The following is a 27,169-nucleotide window of genomic DNA, read 5'->3' as shown; positions in this document are numbered from 1 at the left end:
GGTTACCTGCAGAGAGACGGAGGCTGGACATTATGGAGCCAACCCAGCTGATCTGTTCCGAGGAGGCTCCAAATACTTCCTGCAAGGTCACAAAGAAAATCCCAAAGGTTTTCAGTGTTCCCATAACCAAAACGTTCACCTGGAAATCAAAATAGAGGAATTACACAATAAAATTCATCTAGTTTCAAGGTCCAAATAGTGCTTTAGGTGCTTCAGAAAAGTTATGTCCAACATATGCGTGTATGACCCTGGTAAAACCATCACAGTTGCTTAGTCTTGGGCTCTAATGATTCTCTCCAACCCTGAAATGTTCTAAGATTTAACACAGGCTCATTATTCAAAAGAATCCATTTAATTCTTCTAATTAGCAGTGTCCTGATGCAGAAACATCAATGTACAACTTTTTGTCTCCACAGATGCTGCTTGATCTGCTGAGTTCTTCTAGTATTAATTCTTTGTTTTAACAGGTTTCTAGATGTTGTATAGGATTTACAATCGAGATATCCATTTCACCAAAGGTTTAAAAGCAGGAAATCACTGAAATCAATCTCGAGTTAAGTTATGATAATTAATATTTGAAAGGTGTTTTTTTAAGTCATAGGTTGACTTTTGAGCATAAATCAAATTAGCAGTGAGAGAGAGAGGGATGCTGACAGTCCATTGGAATCACATAGGGACCCCAATGAGTTCAGAATCTTAATTGGTCTTAACTGGTCTGTGTCAGTTCTGAATCTGAATCCAAAAAAGTTGGGCAGCACTGTAATGTCTAATATTAACAGCATCCTAGCCTCTGTCCCACTCAGGGTGGAGTTTGCTCAGGATGGCTTTCCCCGGTGTCCTGTTTCCCTCTCACGTCCTCTGGTTGGTGGACGAGCTGCCCATTGTAATTCATTCCCAAATTATGTAGGTGGTAGAAAAATCAGGGATGAGTTGATGGACATGTGAGAGAGAATAGTTACAGGGAAATAAGTTGGTGTAAGAAAATGTAGAGAAGGCTTGACTCAAATGCTGAGCAGCGGAGATGACCACTTTAATAATAAGCAGCAAAATAAAAAACCGTGATGGGCCACAAAACAAGAGAGAATGGATATTTAACATGAAAAGGCAACAAGGTAACTGAAGTCTAGGACCAACTGGTTGAGTCTGGCTGGTTCGAATGAGTGAACGAAGGGATGCAGATAATAGCTGTGTTTAAATAGGTTGCAGGTGATGAGTTGGAAACGAGGGGCAGGTGACTGCTGTGAGCTGGATGGAGACTGGGAGGCCTGACAGGACACCCCTCCTATGACTGGCACTCGAAGGCCCAGGGTGATCCGGATGGGTCCGGTGGAACTCCTCGATGAGCGATGGATCCAAGACGAAATTGAACACCACCCAGGGGCCCAAGGTCTCTCCTTTGGGCCGTATCCAAAACTAGTTGACTGGATACTGCACACCCTGACCACGACAACCTGAATCCATCAACAAGTGAACTGTGTACTCTGGACCACCTTCTGCCATCTTTGGTTCCAGAGGTGCAGGCTCGGGTGGGTTGAGTGGCCCAAGGATAATGGGCTTGAACCAGGGCATGTGGAAAGTAAGTGTGATCCTGAGGGACGGTGACAGATGGAGATGGTAAATGATTGGGTTGATGTGAAGGGTAATGTTAAAACAACAATGAACTAGGGCGAGAGCTTGCAGAAGTTAATGTGCAGCGGTAGATCTTAGGTAGATAACCAGACATGGTCCTCAGGCCAGAGTGGTCTGGCTAGGTGCCAACAGTGGTTAGACTGATGGCCGTAGGAGTGGATGGCACCTAGGATGGCCTTTGGTGCTCCCTTCCAAGTATTCTGGCAGTGATGAGCTAGGGCTCTGACAGACAGGAGTTGGTAGCCATGAAACACTGCAAATGGTGACATACCTGTGGTAGAGGATGTGTGTAGATTGTGAGATAGTTCAGACTGAGCTGATACTTCTTCTATGTGGAAGGGGTGGAGGTAGCAAAACAACACCGAAACTTCATTTGCTGATTGGCTCCTTCTAAGTGACCACTAGTCTGTGGATGATAGCCAGAGGGTAAACTCACTGAGGCAGGGAGGAGGGGACAGAAGGCTCGCCAGAAGTGGGATACCCTGGTCCGACAGGGCCTTAGTGTTCTTGGAGCTGGGTCTGTAGGAGGTGGTGATGCTGAAATGTTCGAAGAAGAGGGCATGGCAAGCCTGACGTGGGTTGAGTTGGTGGGTCTGTCGTGTGGACATGAGGTTCTGGTGGTCAGTCCATATCGGGAAGGGCTTGCTGTTTCCCATCAGCCAATGTCTCCTTTCCTTCAAATAGCCCTCTGTCTTCTTCTCTACCATGGTGCTGTTCAGAGTTGAACTTGTGCAAGAAGAAGGCACAAGGGTGCACCTTCCTGTCTGGTCCTCACCGGCACCCACGTCTGATGCATTCACTTCTACCACAAAGAGTCTGGAGGGGGGTTGAATGATGGAAAATGGGAGTGGTGGTGAAGAGTTTCGAGACCCTCGAAAGCATATTCCATAGTGGCAGACCAGGTTACCTATGAAGTAGGTGATTAGATGAGGGAAGTGAGAGGAGTGGTGATTTGGCAGTAGTTCCTGATGAAACAACTGCTGAAGTTGGAGAAGCCCAAGAAATGCTGTAAGCATTTGAGAGAGTGTGGTCGGAGCCGTTCAATGACAGTGCCCACTTTCTCCGAGTCCATGGTTATGCCTTGGAGTGAAAGGGCACTCCTAGGAAAGAAATCACTGGGGTGTGAAATTGGCATCTTTTAACTTCCAGTACAGTTCATTTTCAAGGAGATGGCGAAGGACTGAATGGATGTGACAGACATGTTCTTGGTGAAAAAGAGTATGTCATGAAGGTGGATGAACACATACCTGTGTAGCATGTCTCAGAGAAACTCGTTCATGAAGGCTTAGAAAATGGCTGCACTGATAGAAAGTCTGAAAGACATCACCAGGTACGTGTACTGAACAGTGGGTGTTGTGAACGCTGTCTTCCACTCATCTCCCTGGTGGATGTACATCAGGTTGTATGTGCCCTATAGATCCCATTTGGTGTAGATTTGGGCACCTTGGAGTGTTTTGAATATGCTATCCAACAAAAGGAGTGGATAGTGGTTCTTACTGATGATTTTGTTGAGTCCATGATAGCCAATGCAGGGACCAAGACCCACATCTTGCTTTTTGACAAAGAAAAACCCCTGCACCAGCTGGGGACCGGGATGGTTGAATGGAGCCACGCTGTAGCACTTTGGCTATTACAGTAGTCGTTCATGATTTGGGTCTCAGGAGGGGAGAGGGAGAACAGATGGCCTCAGGGAAAGGTGGTGCCTCGGAGGAGGTCGATTACACAGTCATGTGGTCCATGAGGCAGTAGGGTGCTGGCTTTCCTCTTAATGAAATCAATAGGTAGGTCATGGTATTCCTGTGGGTGTTTGGTGAGGTCGAGGGTTTCCTTTTTTCTCCAAGGATTTACTGGGTGAAGTCAGATGAGGTTGCAGGCAAGTGGGTCCCTATCTCAGCAGTGAACCGGATGACCAGGCAAAATGGAGGTTGTGAATGGGGAGCTAGGAGTAGCCCAAGTTGAGAGGGGTTTTGGGTGAGTTGAGAAGAAGGAATTGGATGGACTCAAGGTGATTTCCAATGCTCAAGTGCACAGACGTGTGCACGTCCTGACCATCCCAGGCTCCAAGGGATATCCATCAGTGGCTGTGATGCAGAAGGGGCACACAACAGGCTCGGTAGGGAGACCACATGGAGTCCAGTCCAGAAAGTTGCCTGCTGTGCCAGAATCCACCAGAGTCGGGGTTCGGAGGAGGACAGAAAGAGAGAATCGCCCTATGGTGCTAGAACGAGTGGCGGGGGGAGCTTACCAGAGAGAAGACCCCTCAACTCTACCTCATCAGTTCAGAGGGCAAGAGAGCTGAAGCTTCTGAGGTCAGTGAGCATCGCCTGGGTAGACAGCTCATCTTTCAAGTGCTCTTAGAGGCCGTGATCATAATGGACAGCAGTGCTTTTGCATTCCAGCTGCACTCTGCCACGAGGGTCCTGAGTTCCACAGTGTAATCCAGTATGAGCATGAGCCTTTGTGCAGGCGAGGTATCTGACGCATTGCCCCCTTCCACTTCCCGGATGGCCAACAACCCGACATATCTCAGTGGTGAAATCTCCATGACTATTGCATGTGGTGGTTTTATTGCCCCAGTCAGCAGAGAGATGATGAAGGTGATCTTGGTTCAGTCTGTAGAATGCAGAGACGGCTGGAGCTTGTGTAAGTGTCAGATATACTGGGACAGGAAGTTGCAGCATTGGGCTGGGGATCTATTGAAGCATTCGAGAATCGGGATCCAGGGCTCTGAGGGAGGAGGTTCACTGGTGCTGGATTGCTATATGGAGACAGAGAGTTGGCTGAGAGTGGTGAGCAGAAGGTCAATGATTTCCTTCTGCTTTAGGGTTACGTACTCCTTTCGACAGACAATTTCCTTTAGGCAGTCAAACTCTGCTCTGTCAATGATTGGTTCACCCATCCTTTTGGGAAACGTAGAGGAGGTTTGACTCAAGCACAGAGCAGTGGAGCAATCACTTTAACTTGCAAAATAACAAGCCATGAGTGCCCATAAAACACGTGAGATCGGACACTTAACATGACAAGGCTAAAAAGTAACTGAAAGCTAGGAGCAACTGATTGAGGCTGGCTGTTTCGAATGAATGAACAAATGGTGGTGGATGAGAGCTGGGTTTAAATAGGCTACAGGTGGCGAGTTGGAATCAAGTGTCAGGTGGCTCTTGTTTGCTGGTTGGAGACTGGGAGGTGCCTGCCTGTGCAGGCCTGTCAGTTGGGGAATAAAATCGATGGGAATATTGTGAGCGGATGCGTGGACTTGATGAACCAAATGGCCTCTTTTTATATCATAAAGAAATGCAAGAGGACCCTTCATCTGGCAGCTCTCTGACATGAAAAGGGAAAGGAGAACCTGAAGATGCACCTTGAGGGAGACCTTTAATGAGGAGGGTGAAATAACACTGGGAATAAAAAGAAGAATCTACAGGTTGTGCAGAACCTATCGTCACAGCTTTATAAACTGAAAGTGACTGCATGAAAGGTCTTACTGACCCTCCATTGACATCACCCTAAATGCGACAGAGGATCCCTTTAAACATCACTTCAGATCTTAAGATACACACACTTGGGGAAAGTAGGGACAGAATCCAGCAGAACAGAACCAGATTGGGATCAAGGTGCATTTGATTGAACTGATCCCAGCACTTTTAGCTGCTAAACCCTTAAAATCTGGGATTGCCTCTTTGAAACCCTCCATCTCTCTTCTTCTTGCAACATATTCCCTAAACCCAAGGTTTTAGTCAACTGCCCAGATTTTCCCTTATGAGGCTCAGTATCAGAAGTTTGAAACTTTTCAATAAAGCATCTAGGGACATCTTGTCACATTATAGGAAACATAGTAATGTAATGTTTGTTTTTAGTTGTTGCTTGAGATCAAATATATGTTTGCTGCCTGTTGCCAAAGGAAATCACAGACACCAGGATGTGAGGCCACTGGAAACTAATGCTAGTACAAGGGAAACTGAAATAATTAAGGTGATTAGAGGGAAGTATAGAGGGTGGGGGGGGTGTCGGAGGTTAGGTTTTTTTACACAGGGAGTTGTATGGGTGTGAAACACACTGCCAGGTGTGGTGATGGAGGCAGATTTATTAGGGGCATTAGAGAAGCCATTAGATAGGTACATAGATGACAGAAAATGAAAGGCTATGTAGGGGGGAATGGTTGATTCTTCTTAGAATAGGTTCAGAATTGTGGATTGACGGGCCTGTACTGTGCTGTAATGTTTTACGTTCTATGAAACTCTAGACAAGGGTTACCATCAGCAACTAACTCTTTCCACAAATTGCAACACATTGTATCTGTTAAATTCCTGAAGATCCTTTAACAGGTCCACATTTATACAGAACCTCCCACTGGAAGGGGATAAGACTTTATATAGAAGAAGTTCTGCAGATGCAGGAAATCTAAAGGGCCAGACGCTTCTCCAGGGCTGGAAAGGAAGGGGGAAGGCACCAGAATAAAATGGTGGATAGGTGAAGCCAGGTGGGTAGGAAAGGTAAATGACTGGAGAGGAAGGAATCTGATAGGGGAAGAGAGGACTATGGGAGAAAGGGAAGGAGGAGGGGACCCAGGGGGAGGTGAGAGGCAGGTGAGAAGAGGTAAGAGGCCAGATTGGAAAATAGAAGAAAAAGGAAGGGGAAGGGAAATTTATTTTTACCAGAAGGAGAAATGGATGTTCATGCCATCACTGGGCCTATACTCCTTAGCGGTTAGAGGTAATCTCAGAAAAATATATAATATTCTTATGCAACGTGACAGAACAGATGCAGCAATATTTCCCCTGAATGGAGTGTCTAGAACTAGGACTGGTATCAATATGATTTAAGACTGAGATTAAGACCATAAGAACATAAGGCACAGGAGAATAATTAGGCTATTCGGTCCATCAAGTCTGCTGCATCATTGCATCATGGCTGATATATTAGCCCTCTCAACCCAATTTCCTCTCTTCTCCCTGTAACCATTGACGCCCTTACTAATCAAGAACCCATCAACCTCCACTTTAAATATAGCAAATGACTTGCCCTCGTGAATTCCACAGACTCACTACCCTCTGGCTAAAGAAATTCATCCTCGTCTCTATTCTAAAGGGACGTACTTCTATTCATTTTAAAGTTAAATCTTGTCCGTCAGCATGTAGGGGAATGTTTGCAATTCAGTAGAGGGCCATGGAGCATTAATGTTCACATATTCAAGACTTAGAGTTTTGGATATTAAACGGATCAGCAATTATTGGTTTAGTGGAGAAAGTGATACTGGAGGAAATAGATCTCATTGGCAGGGAATGCTGCAAGAGGCCAAATCACTTACTCCTGCCATTTCTCATGCTCATTTAATTTGCTTAACAAGCTGAAGAGTGAGTTGAAGTGGTAGTGGCCTTTGTTTGGCATTTCCACTGAAGGAAACTGTTCAGATCATTATGCCAGCGCTGGCTTCTGAAAGAGCTATTCATTAAGTTCTGCCCTTTGTGTTTTCCCCAAAGACCCCTATGAATGATTTATTTTAAGTATTTATCCAATTCCATTTTGGAGTTTTGTTATTATTATTAAACTTGCTTCTATCACCCTCAGAAATAACTCCTTTAAAATCATTAAAAAGCAGATAAACCAAGGGATCTTAGCCTGGGGTTCACGGACTCCTCAGTTAATGGTAGCGGTCCACAGTATAAAAAAATTCTTGGGAACCTCTGAGATAAATTGCATTGAAAATTTGAAATAAAAACAGCTTCTCTCACACAAACATTCACACACAAAGTGGATCACGCTGACGATGACTCCATCCATACTCACTACAAACCTCCCCACTGATATTCTGTCTTCTACATTCCACATGAAAAGTTTTGTGCACCAGTTACGAACAAGTTACTCAAAGTCATACACACAAGAGATTCTACAGTTGCTGGAATTCCAAACCAATGCACACAGATGCCGGAGGAAGTCAGCATGTCCTGTGGAGGAGGATGAGCAGTTGCCATTTTGGTCTGAGACCCTCCAAGATCTTCATCCCCTCCATTTAATCAAAGACAGTGAAAAATAAGAGAGAGACCAACCACATGAGATTGGACTGGGGGTTGTCCTTAAGTGTGCTACAACTAAAGCACATCAAGAAGGCCATCCAATGCTTTGTGGGCCGAGAAGCCAACAAGCTCCAAGCTATCTCTGGAAAATATATGATATCCTCATGAGCTATGTTTATTGTGACCATTACATTGTCTTTGATTCAGTCACTACCATCCACACTGTTACATTATGAATTGCAATAGAACATAGAATAGTACAGCACAGTACAGGACCTTCGGCCCACAATGATGTGCTGACCTTTAAACCCTGCCTCCCATATAACCCCCCACCTTAATAGAACATAGCATAGTACAATGAAGGGAACAATTTTCTATTTACAGTGTATTAGATTAATTCATATTCTTTCCCCTTCCCTGAGGAGAAGATGATATTGCAAGGAGCTGAGAAATAGGAGGGGAAAGAGGAAGATGAGTCCAGGCCAACACTAGGCCTGGTACAATCATTTCAGAGATTGGGATAGTAGTGGATTGGCACATTAAGATGGAGAGATATATAACAAAGGGACAGAGTACTTAGTACCCAGTCCTCAGTCTAATCTCAATCCAATTTCCCCTGCGATCAATAAAGTATGACTATGACTATGACTATGACTACTGGATATTATGGAGAATCAGATGTCGGGCCTTTCTGAATGAGGTGGTTGTGCATCTGTTCTCCCTCAGGACACTCAGATGAGGATCTCAATTGCAAAGTTCCTTTGGGAAGACATACAAAACTATAGATGCAAAATATTCTACAGATGCAGGAACTCTTGAGCAACATGCACAAAATGCTGGAGGAACTAAGACTTGGGCAGCATTTATGGAGGGGAATAAATAGGGTTTAGCCCAAAACCTTGACTGTTTATTGCTCTCCATAGATGCTGACTGACCCGTTGTGTTCCTCCATTTGTGTGTGTTGATACAAAACTATGGTGAGCAAAGATGCCAGGTTCGTCTCAAATGCAGAAGGTGAGAAACAGCAAGGAAAGATCCACTTCCAAACTCCCACTGAGCCAAGAGGCCAAGACTCCACCTACGGTGACACGTGCAGTTCTTGACTAAGGATCAGCAACAATTCAGCTGAGAGCTTGGAAGTACAATCAGAAGGCACACAGAGTTTTTCTGTACACTTTCATTCAGCTGGATGTCTGATTTCTGCCGCAAGCTGTCAGCATGGCCAAGTAATCTAAAATGGTTGATATAAAGGCTAGTAATCCTTGCCATTGTCAGTGGTTAGTGTATTGGACAGCATGGTGGCACAGCACCAATACTCCTAACTACCAGTTCGGTCTGTATAGTGTTTGTACATTTCCCCTGTGACCAGATGGGTTTCCTCCACATGCCCCAGTTCTCCTTTCACATTGTAAACACGTGAATGCTGAGCTAATCTGCCACTGTAAATTGCCCCTAGTGTGAATGTGAGTGGTAGAACCTGAGGCAGTTCAATAGATCAAGGGGAGAATAGTTTACAGGGGACACAAGAGATTCTGCAGATGCTGGAAATCCAGAGCAACACACAAAATGCTGGAAGAACTCAGCAGGTCAGGTAGCATCTATGGAGGGGAATAAACTGTTGACATTTTGGTCCAAGACTCTTCATCTGTGCTCTTACAGGAAAAATTGGATGGGATTGTTGTGAGAGGCAGCATGGACTTCATGGGTCAAATGATCTCATTAGAGGGCAGCTTGAGAAGAGAGATGGCAATTGCAAGCAGGGTCTTCTTTTCATAGAGTGTAGAATGAGAGTCATAGGGAGATTGCTACTCACTGTGAACACAGATAGGGTTGCCACCTAGGAAGAGCTTACTGGAGTAAATGGATATTGAGTATGATAGAAATTCCCCTCCTGGGGAATTGCTAATGTTTCGTGACAATGGGTTGCTCCAGGTTCTGCTGAAGACTGCATCAACGTGGCAGTAGGGACTCATCTCTCTTGAGCTTAGAGAGGTGTATAAAATCATTTAGAGCAACGATAGGGTAAATTCACATGGTCTTTTTCCCGAGGAAAGAGAATCAAAAACTCGAAGTGCACAGGTTGAAGATGAGAGGGGAAAATTTAAAAAGAACCCTTCACATATAGAGTGGTCCATCTAAGCTACCAGAGGAAGTGTTGAGGCAGGTACAATAACAACATTTAAAGACAGGTACATAGATAGGAAAGGGATATGGGATATGGGCCAAATATTTATTTATTTATATCTTGTGATAAATCGTGGAATCGGCCCTTTTGACCCTTCGAGCCATGCAACCCAGCAAGCCCTGAATTAACTCTAGACTAACTGTGGGCCAATTTACAATGACCATTTAACCAACCAACTGGTATGTTTTTGGACTGTGGGGAGAAAACCCAAGCACCTGGACAAAACACACACGGTCATGGGGAGAACGTACAAACTCCTTACAGACAGCAGTGGGAATTGAATCTGATACTGCAAAGCATTGTGTTAACCACTGCACTGCACTACCTTGCCAAAAGGGATTAGCTTAGATGGTCATCTTAGTTGGCATGGATGAGTTGGGTCTGTTCCCAAGCTCTGTTACTCTATGTCTGTTCTACAGGAGCCAAGGCATGTGCCTTCCATGAATACATCTCTTCATTATGAGCCAAGTCCTGCCAGATTGTGCAGGGAGGTGACTCTAAAAACAAAGGTGAAGGCGGTTTGGACTAAACACACGTTAATCATCATCAGCCACCTCAGCTTTGCTATGGTGTTGGGCTCAGAAAGCCCATTGGTACAATTAGGCAGCATTGTTTATCTGAGCAACAGGCTCAAAATGCTGGAGGAACTCAGCAGGCCAGTCAGCATTCATGGAAAAGAGTACAGCCGAGACCCTTCGGCGGGACTGGAGAAAAAAGCTGAGGAATAGATGTAAAAGGTGGGGGGAGGCGAGAGAGAAGCACAAGGTGACAGGTGAAACCTGGAGGGGGAGGGATGAAGTAAAGAGCTGGGAAGTAAATTGGTGAAAGAGACAGAAGACCATGGAAGAAAGAAAAGGGGGAAGGAGCACCAGAGGGAGGTGATGGGTGGGCAAGGTGATAAGGTGAGAGAGGGAAAAGGGGATGGGAAATGGTGAAGGGTGGAGTGGGGTGTGGGCCATTACCAGAAGTTTGAGAAATTGATGTTCATGCCATCAGGTTGGAGGCTACCCAAATGGAATATAGGGTGTTGCTCCTCCAACATGAGTGTGGCCTTATCACGACAGTGGGGGAGGCCATGGATGGACATATCGGAATGGGAATGGGGGGTGGAATTAAAATGGGTGGCCACTGGGAGATCCCGCTTTTTCTAGTGGACAGAGCATAGGCGCTCGGCAAAGCGGTCTCCCAATCTACGTCGGGTCTCACCGATATACAGGAGGCCACACCAGGAGCACCGGACACAGCATATGACCCCAACAGACTCACAGGTGAAGTGGTGCCTCACCTGGAAGGACTGTTTAGGGCCCTAAATGGTAGTGAGGGAGGAGGTGAAGGGACAGGTGTAACACTTGTTCCACTTACAAGGATAATTGCCAGGAGGGAGATCAGTGAGGAGCATTAATTATCCATCCTCTTGAGAGATCAATTGGTCTGTAGATTCAGGACGTTAATAAACTCCACCCACAACAGATGGACAACTGTCTCTCGGTTGCCCCGAGGCCACTCTCTCGATAGCCCTCGTAGCAGAATGAAGCCTGCCCATCGGTGGGAAGAGCTTCTCGTGAACAACGAAGGTAAGTTGTGCACAACCAAAGTGAACGGAGACCACCTAACAAGAATAAATGACGTGAGTGTAAAGAGCTTGGCTCACACAGAGAGTAAGATGATACCAAAAGACAAAAGGAAGCACAAGGAGTAGTGAATTAAGCGACTGAAAGTAATCTTAACCCAACCATGCAGAAGAAACTAATACTGTGGGGGAAACAACATGATTCCAGGAAGGCAACATTTTGTAAACCTTAAGATGTTTTCACTGAAGTAATAACAGGGGAACATATCTCACGCTCTTCATAAAACAATCAGATTTAATATTCTGCTGAAGTAAAAAGCTGGCATACTGTGAACCTCATTGATGGGTGAGAAGGGGAGTGAAAACTCTCAGATTTGGTAGCATGCTGTGAAACCTGCAAGTATACAGAACTAGCAGCTGGAAATCACTGGATACATGTGTCGGACTTAAAAGTCACATGCGTTCTGCAAGAACTTTCGCCAGGCTATCAAACAGCTGGAGGCAATTTACTATAGATCTTTCCTTTTTAGTCAGGGCCAGAGAAAGGATTACAGATTTCAAAATCAATAGGAGTTTCCTGAGCTAAACCATTAACTGGCCCATGCTTGAAGCAGCTTCTAACGTCCCTCAGTGCTACAGATTCTTTTCTATTGCACCTCCTTCAACTTCCTGCTTCTGTGGCATTTCCGTAGCAAGTTGTGGAGCCACAGGAAGGTGTATTATATTCCTGACAAAGGTCACTTTGGCAGGTTCCACATCTGCCAATTAAGGTTTACATTCATGTAGTGCCTTTTGAAGTCTTAAGTTGCTCCAATGAATAAATATTTATCTTGACGCTTACTCCCTGGAATGTAGGAAATGTGGCAGTCATTTTGTACACAGTAACTCATACAAACATGAAGATAATACTGAATGTGTCCCAGTGGCCACACATTTTAATTTCACATCCCATTCCCATTCTGACATGTCTATCCACGGCCTCCTCTGCTGTAAAGATGAAGCCACACTCAGGTTGGAGAAACAACACCTCATATTCTGTCTGGGTAGCCTCCAACCTGATGGCATGAACATTGACTTCTCTAACTTCCGCTAATGCCCCATCTCACCCTCGTACCCCATCCGTCATTTATTTTTATACACACATTCTTTCCCTCACTCTCCTTTTTCTCCCTCTGTCCCTCTGACTATACCCCTTGCCCATCCTCTGGGTTCCCCCCCGCCCCTTGTCTTTCTCCCTGGGCCTCCTGTCCCATGATCCTCTCATATCCCCTTTGCTAATCACCTGTCCAGCTCTTGGCTCCATCCCTCCCCCTCCTGTCTTCTCCTATCATTTTGGATCTCCCCTCCCCCTCCCACTTTCAAATCTCTTACTAACTCTTCCTTCAGTTAGTCCTGACGAAGGGTCTCGGCCTGAAACGTCGACTGTTCCTCTTCCTAGAGATGCTGCCTGGCCTGCTGCATTCACCAGCAACTTTGATGTGTGTTGCTTGAATTTCCAGCATCTGCAGAATTCCTGTTGTTTACTGATTGTGTTTCTTGTGGTGCTAACTGATGGGTTAATGTAAGCAAGGTAACAGGATAAATGGTTTCTGCTTTTCTACAAAATAGTGTTATGGAATCTTTTGCATTCACTTGAGAAGACAAACAAAGCCTTCATTTAAATTTTAATAGTGACAGCATTTTCTGAAAATTGCATGCCTTCCATCTTTAATTACTGTAGAATTGGAGGGCCAGTTGAAAGTCACCCGTAGTGAAGATATACTTACCCAGACCTAACAAAGATGGCAAATTTGCTTCCTTGAGTGAATCAGTGAATCTGATGAAGTTAGAACAATTAGTTGGTTCAACATCAATCTTAATGGGCCTTGATTAAAAAAAGGATAAGTTCAGAAATGCGGTGGAGGAATTTGAATTCCCCATATCAAAACTTCTAATTTCTAGTTTAGCAACTTAACCACTGTGTTAAGGCAATCCTCTGTGATGGTATCACTAAATGAGTATAAGTTGAGTTTAAGGTATAGAAGGCGAATCAAGAATTCAGAAACAGATTTTGGGATTTCAATAGATTGAAAAAGGATCTAGTGCTTTCCTGGCGTATATGACAAATAAACTCTTCTCGGGCTTCTGGCCAGATATGGGTATTGATTATAACCGATGCTGCAATGGCAATCTTTGCCATCTTCATTAGGGATGGTGCCTGCGCATGTCTAGTCTGGTGGTATTGATAACCTGGTAGTCATTTGTCCTGATTGGTTAGCTCTCATCCAATTAGGTTTTTGCTCTATCATCTTGTTTACAATCGAATTCCAGTTCTTACTTAGTGTGAGGCTTTCACCTTTTTAAAAATTCTTTTCCTATAGTATGCCAGACAAGGTGTACAGATGTGTATCTGTTTGGGTTACCCGGAGAAATCGATGGTAGCGGAACACTGCATTCACAATGGTCATAGGATTGACTTCGACGGCACAAAACTACCATGCCGGGACAATAGCTTTTGGGACTGCCTGGTGGAGGAAACCATTGAAATAAAACTAGGGGAAAAGAATTTTAACAAAGACGAAGGTCTCACTCTGAGTAAGAACTGGAATTTGATTCTAAACAAGGTGGAAGAGTGGAAACCTGATGGGATGAGGACTAACCAATCAGGAGGAAAAGACTACCGGTTATAAATACCACTGGACAAGACATTCCCAGACATCATCATTGATGAAGATAGCAGAGTTTTTCAGTAGATAGTTGGATTAAATGTGTAAAGTGTGTCTGGAATTTGGCAGTTCAAATGTTTTGGAAAATGGAGATGGTCCAAGCTGTAGTACACAGAGTCCTGAATTCAATACATTTCAAGTTAACTTAGGTTTATATCACTTTGTCAATAATACAATAATTCTAATTTAATATTTTAATGTTAATTAAGCATGGGTCGTTTATTAATGCCTCAGTCCTCATGCAATACCAGGAAAGCTATTACCTCATTTGGTTTAATTCTATCTAAATCTGAACAGGAAGATTTCATCTACGTTGGATGAAATCCAACAGAAAGTTGGATGCTGTCCAAATTTAAGTTAATTTGCATTTGGAAAGTAAAGATTGTCTCTACTTTTCGGGAGCCAGAACTAAATGATTGGACCAGTGAGAATAAAACTAATAATCAACACATGTCAAATGTTGGGTCCGCTACCTTTCACGTTATATGTTACTGTTCCAGATGATAGAATTGATGGCTTTGTGGCCAAGTCTGTGGATGACACAAAGATATATAGATGGGCAGGTCGTGTTGAGCAAGCAGGGAGTTTGCAGAAAGATTTACACAGATTAGGAGATCAGGCAAAGTGGTAGATAGAATACAATGTAGGGAAGTGTATGGCCATACTCTTTAGCAGAAGGAATAAAGGCATAGACTATTTTCTTAACTGAGACTAAATTCAGAAATCAGAGATGCAAAAGGACTTGGTGGCCTTAATGCAGGATTTCCTAAAGGTTGACTTCTAGGTTGAGTCAGTATTAAGGAAGGCAAACACAATGTTAGAATTCATTTCCAGAGGACAGGAATATAAAAGTAAGGATATAATGCTGAGGGTTTATAAGGCATTGGTCAGACCACATTTGGAGTATTGTGAGCAGTTTTTGTCCCCGTATATAAGAAAGTACGTGTTGGCATTGGAGAGGATCCAGAAAAAGCATACAAGAATAGTACTGGGAATGAAAGGGTTAACATATGAGGAGCATTTGATAGGTTTGGGCCTGTATTCACTGGAATTTAGAGGAATGAGAGGGGTCTCATTGAAATCTACCAGATATTGAAAAGCCTAGATAGAGTGGATGTGGAGAGGATTTTTCCAGTTGTGGGAGAGTCTAGGCCCAGAGGGCACAGCCTAGGAATGTAGACATGTTCCTTTAGTACAGAGATGAGGAGGAATTTCTTTAGCCAGAGAGTGGTGAATCTGTGGAATGCAATACCACACACAGCTGTGGAGGCCATGATATCATGTATATTTAAAGCAGAGGTTGATAGGTTCCTGTTTAGTTAGGGCGTGAACAGTTACAAGGAGAAGGAAGGATAATGGAGCTAAGAGGAAGAATAAATCAGCCATGATTGAATAGTGGAGCAGACTTGATGGGTAAAATGGCCCAATTCTGCTCCTACGTCTTATAGCATTATATTGATAAGTCAAAATGAAATTTGCAAAGACATGTATTGATGTCATTCATTGCAAAGACAATTCCAAAATATTCTATGTTTGGTGTTTTATGCTCTTTCATGATACTTTAGAGATTCAACTATAGAATCCTACATTCATTCTGGCCATTTTCTTAGAACTGCTGAATCACAGCCTTTCATGACCTAACATAAGTATTCAATAGGTCAGGTAGCAACTGTGGAGAAAAGAACAGAGTTAATTTTTCAGGTTGAAGATCTTCTGTTTGACTAATGAAAGGACACTGACCTGATAAATTGACTCTCTTTCCCTCTCTATAGATGCTACCTAGCCTGTTGACTATTCCCACCTCTTATTTTTTTGCTCCAGATTTCCAGAATTTGTAGTGCTTTGCTTGGACATTGATAATGTAATATGCCACAAGCCTGACACGACAGGTGGTGGGGGAGCTGTGTGGCCTCGGCTATAGCGAATACAAGATCTCAAGCTGTGGTCTTGCCCTTTGCTGCAGTCCAGGAGAGGAGAAACCAGAGGTGGTGTAGCATGGCATTCATGCTCAGCTGGGGCTGGCCTCTCCTGTCAGTGCTGCCCTCTAGTGTTCATTCAGTGAAGTGACAGGCTGGATTGCGTGTGTATGTTTGTGCACTGCTGGGAATTGAATCATCAATTTGCTGGACATGTCACTCAGGGACTTGGGCTATATGCTGTATATGTGTTTTTTCGCTCACTATTTTGAACATGCTGAGCATGTTTTACATCTTGGCCCCAGGGGAATGCTGTTTTGTTCAGCTATATCCCTATAAGCCAGCTGGTGGCATAGTGGCATTAGTGCCGGACTTCGGAGCGAAGGCTCCTGAGTTCAAATCCAGCCGGCTCCCTTGCATGCTTTCCATCCATGCTGGGTTGAGCGTTGAGCTAGCAACTTGGCTTTGTAAAAATAAGAAAGCCTAAAAACACCGTCATGACGGCATCCTGATGACTCCACTCGGAGTTAGGGGCTTTCTTCTTTCATATGCCCATAAGATTGAATTATAATTAAACTTGAATGTGAATTTAATTATGTTGGAATCTGGCAGTTTGATGTGACTGAATGAGAAAACAAGCAAGCAGGAGTAGACTACCAAGCATCTCAAGCCTGCCCTTTCATTTTGGCTGATCTACGCTGGCTCCTCTTATCCACCAGTTCCCCAAATCAGTAATTCCACAATCTTGCAAATACTTATCCATTTCCCCCTTAACTACATCCAATGATCTGGCCTCCATGCTATCGGGGGAAGACAACTCCAGTGATTTGCTACCAGAGTTTCTGAACCAATTCTGGTTCAATTATATTGTATGTTGCTGTGGTTCTGTGGTTACTTACAGGCCAGAATACCCTCAGACAAAGTAGGCACTGTACCATTGTAAAGTGTTTGAACACATTTCTCAGAATCAGAAGGATACTTTAAGCCAAAATACACAAAAAGGGCTTTTCAATGTTTTGTGATGTCCCACAGCATTTAATGTGAAATGAAGTGTGTTTTATCACTTTCCAATAATGAGCAAAGGAATAATACTCCTTCATTTCCTCCAAATGGGCTCATTTCCACATCCACCTGAAATCTTAACAACAAGGCACTCTCGGCACTGAACTTGGCTGTCACTATAGAATAACATACACAAAATGCTGGAGGAACTCAGCAGGTCAGGTAGCATGAATAAAGAGCTCTGATGAAGAGTCTCAGCCTAAAACGTCCGCTCTTTATTCCTTTCCATAGATGCTGCCTGACCTGCTGATTTCCTCCATCATTTTGCTCTGGATTTCCAGCATCTGCAGAATCTCTTGTGTGTATTACTGGCAGCTTAAAATTTTATGCCCGTGCCCTGGAGCAGGATACAATTCGTGATCTACTAACTCAGGGAAAAGGCGACACTGGACCTGAGGGAGTTGTAAAGACAGGTAATGTTACAGAGATATTAGCCATGCTTGGATTTGTACTTCGAAGTCCTTTGACAAGTTCATCAGTGCATTAATCAGTGTGAAATGCCCTGCAGACATGGAACAGGGATACTGTATAAACAGTGGGATGGTTCCCTGAGCAAACTGTCTAAACCATCTCGTGAAACACCCCATCACTGTTTCTCACCACCATCAATTGGCTGTGAAAGGAGCTGTCACACTCAGATCCTTCGTGTACAGATGACATATCATCCCCAACGCCCACTGCCCTTGGGACGGCTGTGGTGGGGAAGAGACAGTCGTCCACCTCTTTGAAGACTGTAGACTTGCAAAGAGGTCATGGAGATGGATGCAAGGGTTCGTGTCCCAGTTCATCCCAGCATGTACGTAACAGAGGACTCTCTGATCTATGGGCTGTTCCTAGGAATACGCACTGAGACAGATACCAACTGTTGCTAGAAGATCATCAGCTTGTAGTGGGTAGAAACATATGCATAAGTCACAGCCGCTCACATTAAGTTGGGGGTCATTTAAGAGGCCGGTCTGACATGATGACGTACAGATGTGAATTTTTTTTACTGCGCTTTATGTTCTGTATTTGGAGAACAATTAAGGAGTTGTTATTGTTTTCCTTAAATTTAAAATGCCTCTGCCATTTCATTTAGAAAAACCTGCAAACTCAGTGAAACCCTCACTCTTCCTTCAGTTAGTCCTGACGAAGGGTCTCGGCCTGAAACGTCGACTGCGCCTCTTCCTATAGATGCTGCTTGGCCTGCTGCGTTCACCAGCAACTTTGATGTGTGTTGCTTGAATTTCCAGCATCTGCAGAATTCCTGTTGTTTGCGTTTAAACTCAGTGAATGGTGCCTTTTGGTCTTCCTGAAACTGGCTGGTTTTCTCCCACTGCGGGATGTCTGTAAAGGAATGCAGAACACTGATGCATTGCAAAACAACACACATAAACTGCTGGGGGAACTCAGCAGGGCAGGCAACATCCATGGCAGAAAGTAAACACTCGATAGTTTATTCCTCTTTGTAGATGTTGCCTGACTTGATGAATTCCTCCAGTATTTTATGTGTTCTTTTGCTGCAGATTTCCAGCATTCAGCGGAATCTTTTGTTTTTATGATTCAGCAAATTCCATCCTGCTAAGGGATTACATAAATGTATTGTCCAAACTTGTTTTGCTCAAATTATGTGTAAAATAATATTCTACCTGTAGTAAAGCGGCTATGACTTCCCACAGCAACACAAACAAAATGCTGAGGGAACTCAGCAGGTCAGGCAGCAGCTATGGAAATGAATAAACAGTGCCAAGACTCTTCTTCAGGACTGGAAATGAAGCGGGAAGATGCCAGAATAAAAACATGGGGAGAGGGGAAGGCAGATAGCTAGAAGGTGATAGGGGAAGCCAGGTGGAGGGCTGGAGATGAAAGAATCTGATAGGTGAGGAGAGTGGACCATAGCAGAAAGGGGAGAAGGAGGGGACCTGGAGGAGGTGATAAGTAAGAAGAGGTAAGATGTTGGCAAAAAGCTTCTGCTCTTTTAAAATTCAGATTTTGCAGCGCCTGCAGTGTTTTGCTTTGAACTAATTTAAGGGTTGCAATTACAAATGTCTAACTCTGACTTTTGGTGAGGCCTTAAGTGCAGACCCAAGTTAAAAGAAATCTTATTGAGCACAGAGGTTTGATTCTGTGGAATCAACTGGCCGACTTCTCCATCTAAAAAAAGTCAACTGAAGATTCAATCTGTCACTGTGAGTGGGATGCAAAATAGTTGCTGGTTTTGCATCCACGGTCAATATTTATGAAAATAATTAACTGCACATGCATCCTGTGTGCACTTTTGCAAAGGATCTGAAAAGTGATGTCGGAAAGCAAATCCTTTTTTCTTTCCCTAGTAGCATGTGTTATCTCATCTGCAATGTATAAATTACTGGTTGGATCCATTTGTGAAATACCTGCGCTAACACAGTATTCCTCTGGTTCTTGTAAGTGCTATATAAGTTGAAGGCAAATTTAATGTACTTTTATGAAGGCAGTTCCACCTTCCTAAAGGGAAAAAAAATTCCAAAAATAGCACGGTGCTAAGTCAGTATGGGCTTTGGTCAGTAGCTTTATTCCTAAACCAAGTAACTTATTGGGAAAGCTTAAGCCATTTTCTGGAATACTGCTTTGATAGGATGTCCCTTTAGAACAGAGGTGAGGAGGAATTTCATTAATGAGAGGATGATGTACTTTGGGAATTCATTGCCACAGATGGCTGTGGAGACCAAGTCATCAGGTATCTTTAAAGCAGAGGTTGATAGGTTCTGGAATAATAAGTGTGTCAAAGGTTATGGGGAGGAAGCAGGAGAATATATATGTTTTATCTCTTTTTCCGTTGTTGCTACACCACCGCATTTACCTCTTCCCTCACCTCCATTCAGGGCCACAAACAGTCCTCACAGGCGAGGCAACACTTTACCTGTGAATCTGTTAGGGTCCTCTATTGTATCCGCTCCCATTATAGCTTCCTCTACATTGGTGAAACCTAACGTAAATTGGGGGACCTCTTTGTCAAGCACCTCCACTCCATTTGCCCAAAGTGGAATTTTCCAGAGGCCAGCCATTTTAATTTATATTCCCATTCCTGTTCCAACATGATGTTCCATGGCCGCCTCTTGTGCCATGATGAGGCCACTCTCAGGGTGGAGGAGCATGTTCCTTCTGGGTAGCCTCCAACCTGATGACATGAACATTGATTTCTCCTTTTGGCAAAAAAAAATTCCTCCCCCTTCCCTCTTCTATTTCGCACTCTAGTCTCTTACCTATTCTCACTTGCTCATCACAACCCCCTGGGTCCCCTCCTCCTTCCCTTTCTCCTATGGTCCACCCTCCTCTCCTATCAGATTCCTTCCTCTCCAGCCCATTCCTAACCTACCCACCTGGCTTCTCCTATCACCTACCAGCTACCCTCTTCCCCTCTCCCCGCCCCCCCCCCATCATTTTATTCTGGCATCTTTCCCCTTCTGGTCCAGTCTTGAGAAAGGGTCTTGGGCCAAAATGTCAACTGTTTATTCATTACCATAGTTGCTGCCTGACCTACTGAGTTCCTCTAGCATTTTGTTTGTATTGCTTTGGATTTCCAGCATCTTCAGAATTTCTTGTGTTAATGACTTCCCACATTTGGGTTCATGCATCATCAAGCCATTCTGCATTACTTGCCAGTAAATGCAAAACACAAAGCATTAATATATGTTGCCTCCAGAATTTCAAAGCTAGGCTTGAAGTTTCCTTTCTCTATTGGGACAAGAAAAAGGTGTTCTTTAATGGAAAATCCCAAGTGATTCCCTGGGCTGTAGGAAATTGGCAGCATTGGCTTCATGCTCCAGAGAAAGTTTTACCCTTGTGACTCAGTGAGAAAAAAGTAATTGAATACATCAACATTTTGTTTGCAAAGCGCAGGACACAGCTACACAGGTCTTGCTGCAGAATCATGTTCTACACAGCTCACAACGCCTTCCTGACTTTCACCCAGCAAGGGCCGACTTGCCAAATAGGTTTCCACGGAGACCGTGCCCCTTTAATCAATACCTGGTGGTACTTGGTGTGAATGGGGCTGAGACTGCTCCTGCAGATTAATTTGTGTTGCTGCTTTCCTGTTAAAATACCTCAACCTTTTAATTAAAAACATTTCCAAACCATTCTAACATGATGGCAAATATTGCCTAGTAAGCACAATATGGCCAGAGTTTTACTAGAGTAGGGCATCATACCATTATTTCTGCAATCCCTCTTCCTTCAGTTTAACAGATTTTGCATGTAATTTGTAAAGTTTATGTAATGCTCTGGTTCATATTTTTACTGTTATGTTGTATGTATTTCACTTAGCAGTTCTGTGAGAGAAATCCGCTCTGCTTTCAGCTGGTTTGGGTTATTGCTGAAGGTAAGAGATGAGGAGAAATGTGTGCCATCCAGTTAGGATGGCCGAATTAAGGGGCGGTTTCTCTGGTGAGGGATACTAAGATTGGGCTTGGGGTTTTTGTTCGGTGGGAGATGAAGAGAGAAGACGCTGGGGAGAACCGGTCGTAGCATACTGTCCGGTGGGAGAGCTGTTTGTTCGAGATGGACTGCCAGCGACATTCGGAAGCTGGTGTGGGTGTTCACGCTGACTGAGGGCCCAGCGCGTGAGTGACAGAAAAATTTAAGATGAGCTCCAGCCTGTGTACATTTGACTGTTTAATTAGAATGGGCCCTTTTCTTTTTGTTATTCTTTACTAACCCTTAAGTTAAGATTCATAAATATAATTCCTTTAATCATATGCAGTGTGCTGTCTCTTGTTTCGTGGCACTAATTTGTAACAGGGTAGCAAATTACACCGCATCCACACAAACCGAGGTTTGGGTTGGGTTGAGCCGTCTCACCTCACAAGTTTGGTGGGACTTGAGAGTGTCTCCCCTAGTCTTACATAGCCATTGAAACCAGGGTGTTTCATTTACAAGCAAGAAAAAGTTTGGAAATATCTGTGAGTAGGAGTCAAGGTGAGAGGATGTACTTGTAAGGGAATACTGGCAGTACAATGAGGGAGGATAGCTGGGAAGAGAGTTGCCGCTGAAGAGGATGGAGGTAGACAGCAGAATCTATCAGAATAGAGACAGGTGTGAACAGAGTTTAACAGTGAGGGAGAATACAGACGAATTATGGAGGGTGTAAATGAGAAACAGTGAGAGAATGTATGGATAGCTGTAAGCAGTATGGATAAGGAGTAATGAAAGGCATGTCTGAGCAGAACATTAAGGAGTATTCTAAAAAGTTTGATCATATCTGTAATTGTGAGGGTGCATACTGACAGTTGTGAGGAAAGATGGACTGAATGAATACACAGGAAGTGTACATGAAGATGATCACAAGCAATTCACTAGTTAAAGATACACTTATCTCCCAGTGAGAAAGCTTATTGTCACATGAAATTTTATCCATTTCACTTCTGAATGCAAGTATAGAAGCTGCCCCTTTTCGAGGCACTGCTCCTTGAAGATGTCCTGGATACTATGGAAGCTTGTGGCCATGATGGAGCCAACTAATTTTATAACTCTCCTGCAGCTTAGCAGTAGTCCCCGCACCACCACCCCCCCCATACCAGACGGTGATGCAGCCAGTCAGAATTCTCTCCACAGTACATCTGGTGAGGTTTGAGTGTTTTAGCTGACAAACCAAACCTCCTCAAACTCCTAATGAAATATAGCCGGTGTCTTGCCTTATTTATAGCTGTATCCAGGCTAGATCTTCAGAGAAACTGACACCCAGTAACTTGGAATTGCTCAGTCTCTCCACTGCAGATCCCTCTATGAGGACTGCTGGGTGCTCCCTCGACTTACCCTTTCTGACGTCCACAATCAGTTCTTTAGTCTTACTGATGTTGAGTGCAAAGTTGTTGCTACGACACCAGTCAACTAGCTGATAGATCTCGCTCCTGTACACCCTTCAGTCACCATCTGAGATTCTGCCAACAATGGTTGGTTCATTAGCAAATTTATAGATGGCATTTTAGTTGTGCCTAGCCACACAGCCATGTGTAGAGGGAGTAGGGCCGTGGGCCAAGCAAATGTCCCTGAGGTTGTGGTAAACCATATATATATTGTAACTGGGTTAACTGTCTGGACATGCCCCTCTGCTGACTGTCCCTGTGGCTCCTCCCACACATTCCTGAATAAAGGTGATTCCGCCTTACCCCTCCCCCTCAGTCTGGGGGCAGACACTCAGCATGGAGGTCGTATTGTACAGCGAATAAAAGCCTTTCAGTATTTTACCCAATTTAAGTCTTTTGGAATTACTGAAGGTGCTTCAGAGGTGCACCAGTGTTCATTGTCAACGAGGTGGAGATGTTTATCCCAAATCTCATAGATTATAGTCTTCTGGTTAGGAAGTCGAGGATCCAGTTGCAGAGGGAGGTACAGAGGCCCAGGTTCTGTAGCTTTTGAATCAGATCTGTAGTCATGGTGTTAAATAGTAGTAAATGGGGTTAAGTGCTGAGCTGTAGTCAATAAATGGGATCCCGATATAGGTATTTGTATTGTCGCGTACAGTGGCAATGAGCTTGTGTCTGCCGTAGGCCTATTGTGGCAATAGGCAAATTGTAGTGGGTCCAGGGAGGTAGTGGGTTGAAGGAGGTTGATTTTAGCCATGACCACATGACCAACCTCTCAAAGCAATGTTCCAGTTCAAGCTAACCGATGATCTAGAAACACCTGAAATGAACATTTCTCTTCATATTACCAGGAAAGATAATCAAGTCAAAGGGTTCCTGCATCTGTAGCCTGTTGTGTCTCCAAGTCAAGTCATTTGCAGTTCAGGTTTGCACATTTGCTGATGCCAAACTAAAAGTCCAGAGAGAACATCCTAAAATCAAAAGGGGTAAAGGGCAGAATATGGTAGGAGAGGGGTGATAGTTTTTTCTAAGGAGGAATTGTTTAACTTGAGCTTTGAGAAAATGGTTAGCACATCACACTTCCCCTCCCCCACCCCTTTATCTTTCCCCTTACTGGTTTTTCACCTGGAACCTACCAGCCTTCTCCTTCCCACCCTCCCCCCACCTTCTTTATAGGGCCTCTGCCCCTTCCCCCTTCAGTCCTGACGAAGGGATCTGGCCCGAAACGTTGACTGATCGTTTCCACGGATGCTGCCCGACCTGCTGAGTTCCTCCAGCGTGTTGTGAGTGTTACATCATATTCTGTCTGGAAGAAGTTACTTTTAAACCTTAATACTTTACCCTTTCTCACTAGTACCCACTCAGTTTGTATATTCGTGGAGTCACATGGCATGAAACGAGACCCTTTGTCTCACTGAGCCTGCACTGTCATTAAGTAGCCTTTTATATAAATCTTTTTTAAAAATTCTGCCCTCATTGCCAGCAATTCCCCCCGGAATCTCCCACCTACCCACATAATATGGATAATTTACAGTGCCGATTAAACTACCAACTCACGCATCATTGAACTGTGAGAGGAAGCTGGAGCACCTGAAGAAAATTCACACAGTTACAAGGAGAAAATACAAATGCCAAACAGACAGCACTGGAGGTTAGCATGGAACTCAGGTCACTGGAGCTGATGTAGCGCTGTTACCACAATATTTCTGAGGAAATTTCAGGATTCAAGGACATAACTTTCTTGTGCCTTGTTGCCAAGATTCTTTCACTTATTTATGAATATAAATTATTCATAGGTTTTAACTAAGGAAGATTTTATGCTTCGTACTGGAGAATCTGATTGCTATAGCCTCTTCTACTTATTAAAATGAACAAATAGTGCATGGTCATAATTCCCACCAACCATAAGCCTGCGATATTCAGGGGGATCAATGGCAGAGCTTCTCAGCAATCATGAACACATCATAAATGCTGGACAATTTCCAACCCACTTTAAATTAATGGTCTACTTCAACATATCATGAATTGTTTGTGTGCTGAGGTTTTCTGAACTCGTGCTCCTTGAAAGCATGAGTTCTTTCTAAAGTCAGTTGAAAGTCAGTAATCACACATGCTAAAACTTCATCTGTATTTTGATTTTAAAAGGGTAACCAAACTTAGTCAGAGTAAAATGCACAGGTAACTTTAGAAAGAGGAAGATTTATGGCTGCCTGTGGCATTCTCCTCTAGTAACTGTCCTTGAATTTCAAAGTTCAGTCACATGTTATAGAGTGCAAAAGAAGTCTAACTGTGCATATACAAGTAATAGGAGAATCTAAGACCAGAGGACACAGCGTCAGAATAGAGGGACATCCATTTAGAATGGAGATGAGGAGGAGTTTCTTAAGCCAGAGAGTGGTGAATCTGTGGAATTCATTGCCAAGCAGCTGTGGAGGCCAAGTCCTTGGATGTATTTAAGGCAGCATTTGATGGATTCTTGATTAGTCAGGGCATGAAGGGAGAAGGCAGGAGACTGGGGCTGAGAGGGAACTGGATCAGCAATGGTGAAATGGCAGAGAAGACTCGATGGTTTAAATTGCCTCCTTATCTCATAGTCTTATTATAACAATAATTCATCTTGTAATATTGATTACCAAAAAGCATTTGACTCTGTCCACACTCATGGTTAATAGAAGCTCTTAATATATATATATATATATATATAAACTCGTCCCAATACTTTTGAAATTCCTGCAACATCTGATGAAGAATTGGCATACTATAATCACCCTATCTATTAAAAATCAAAACAGAACAACCAGCATTATCAAAATAAACCAAGGTTTTTTCCAGGATGATGCTCTAACCCCTTTATGGTTTTGTTTAGCTTCAAACTCGCTTTCTAATTTACTGAAAGGCACAAAAATTTGGTATCAAGTGACAGAAAACCAAACAAGTCATACCTTGATACACCTTCCACACGTGGGCAATTTGAAATTACACACTCCTTCATCAGTAAAACTAAATCAATTGATTCAAGTAGTAGAACTATTTTCTAAAGATATAAACATGAGCTTTGGACTAGATGCTTGTATGTGCAGAATAAAGAAATGTGCAATAGAGCTAGTCAAATACAAAACAGAGCAGCAGGTTACAATACAACAGATGTATGGATATGAAACATATAAATACTTGGGATATCAACAAGCAAAGAAAATAGATCATAGTGCAATAAAGGGAAAAAGTTTGACAATCTACTTTAAGGCTAAAGAAAATCTGCCAAACAGAGCTCAATAATAAAAATATAACAAAGCAATAAACACTTTTGCTGTGCTCATATTAATGTATTCCTTTGGCATAATACCTTGGCTGTCTGGAAAATTTACAAAAAAAGTTAATAACTGTAATGACAAATTTTAGAAAACACTATGTGCACTTGAACGCACTTAGATTAACGCTACCTAGGACAGAAGGAGGAAGAGGAATAACAGATATTAAAAATTATGTAACGTCAGATAAAACTTCTAAGAATATACTTTTATCACCAAAAACAGGATCCAGCACTTCACATGAGCATATGCAGTCCTGATAGATACACACTGAACATAAATGAAAGCACAACCCAGAAAAATGAGGTAATTATCACTACAGAAGAAAAATTTAATCAATGGAAAATCCTAACCCTCCATGGGAAGGGTGAGCAGCCAGAAGTCTTGGTTCATCTTGGCACCTATGACATTGGTAGGAAAATGGAGGAGATCCTGAAGAAAGAATTTAGGGAGTTAGGTAGAAAGCTGACAAGCAGGACCTCCAGAGCAGTAATCTTTGGATTGCTGCCTGTGCCATGTGCCAGTGAGGGAAAGAATGGGATAATTTGGCAGATGAATGCAGAACAGAGGAACTGGCACAGGGGGCAGTTTTTCCGATTTTTGGATCATTGGGATCTCTTCTAGGGAAGGTATGATCTGTACAAAATCCTCGTGAGCCAGTTTGCTTGAACATTCGTGGGGGGTTTAAACTAATATGGCAGGGGGATAGGAAAATGAGTGACAGGGCTGAAACTGGGGCAGTTGGTATACAAGCAGAGGCAGTGTTTAGTGAGACTGGCAGGAAGGACAGGCAGATTATGGGCAAAATTGCAGTCAGTGTGATGATTTGCAGTGTTACAGGGGAACAAAATCAAAAAGGGTGGCAAATACTACTGCAGTATACGTGCAGTAGGCAGGCATGATGTTGTGGGCATCACTGAGTTGTAGCTGAAAGATGATTATAGATGGGGGCTTAACATCC

At 43.5% G+C, this 27,169-nt stretch overlaps 1 protein-coding gene across 6 annotated transcripts in view; it reads right to left on the bottom strand.

The window, feature by feature from the left end:
• Positions 1-27,169, bottom strand: part of slc16a4 (solute carrier family 16 member 4) — a 100,577-nt gene that overhangs the window by 33,240 nt on the left and 40,168 nt on the right. For all 6 annotated transcript variants that reach the window (XM_063065472.1, XM_063065469.1, XM_063065470.1 and 3 more), the window contains one exon: positions 7-139. In XM_063065472.1, coding sequence (XP_062921542.1) covers positions 7-139 — 133 coding nt within the window. The remainder of the gene's footprint in view (positions 1-6; positions 140-27,169) is intronic.

The sequence above is a fragment of the Mobula hypostoma genome, chromosome 13, assembly GCF_963921235.1.
Source record: "Mobula hypostoma chromosome 13, sMobHyp1.1, whole genome shotgun sequence".
Lineage (NCBI taxonomy): Eukaryota > Metazoa > Chordata > Chondrichthyes > Myliobatiformes > Myliobatidae > Mobula > Mobula hypostoma.
The sequence above is the reverse complement of the archived record's forward strand: the minus strand, read 5'-3'. Positions and strand labels throughout refer to the sequence as shown.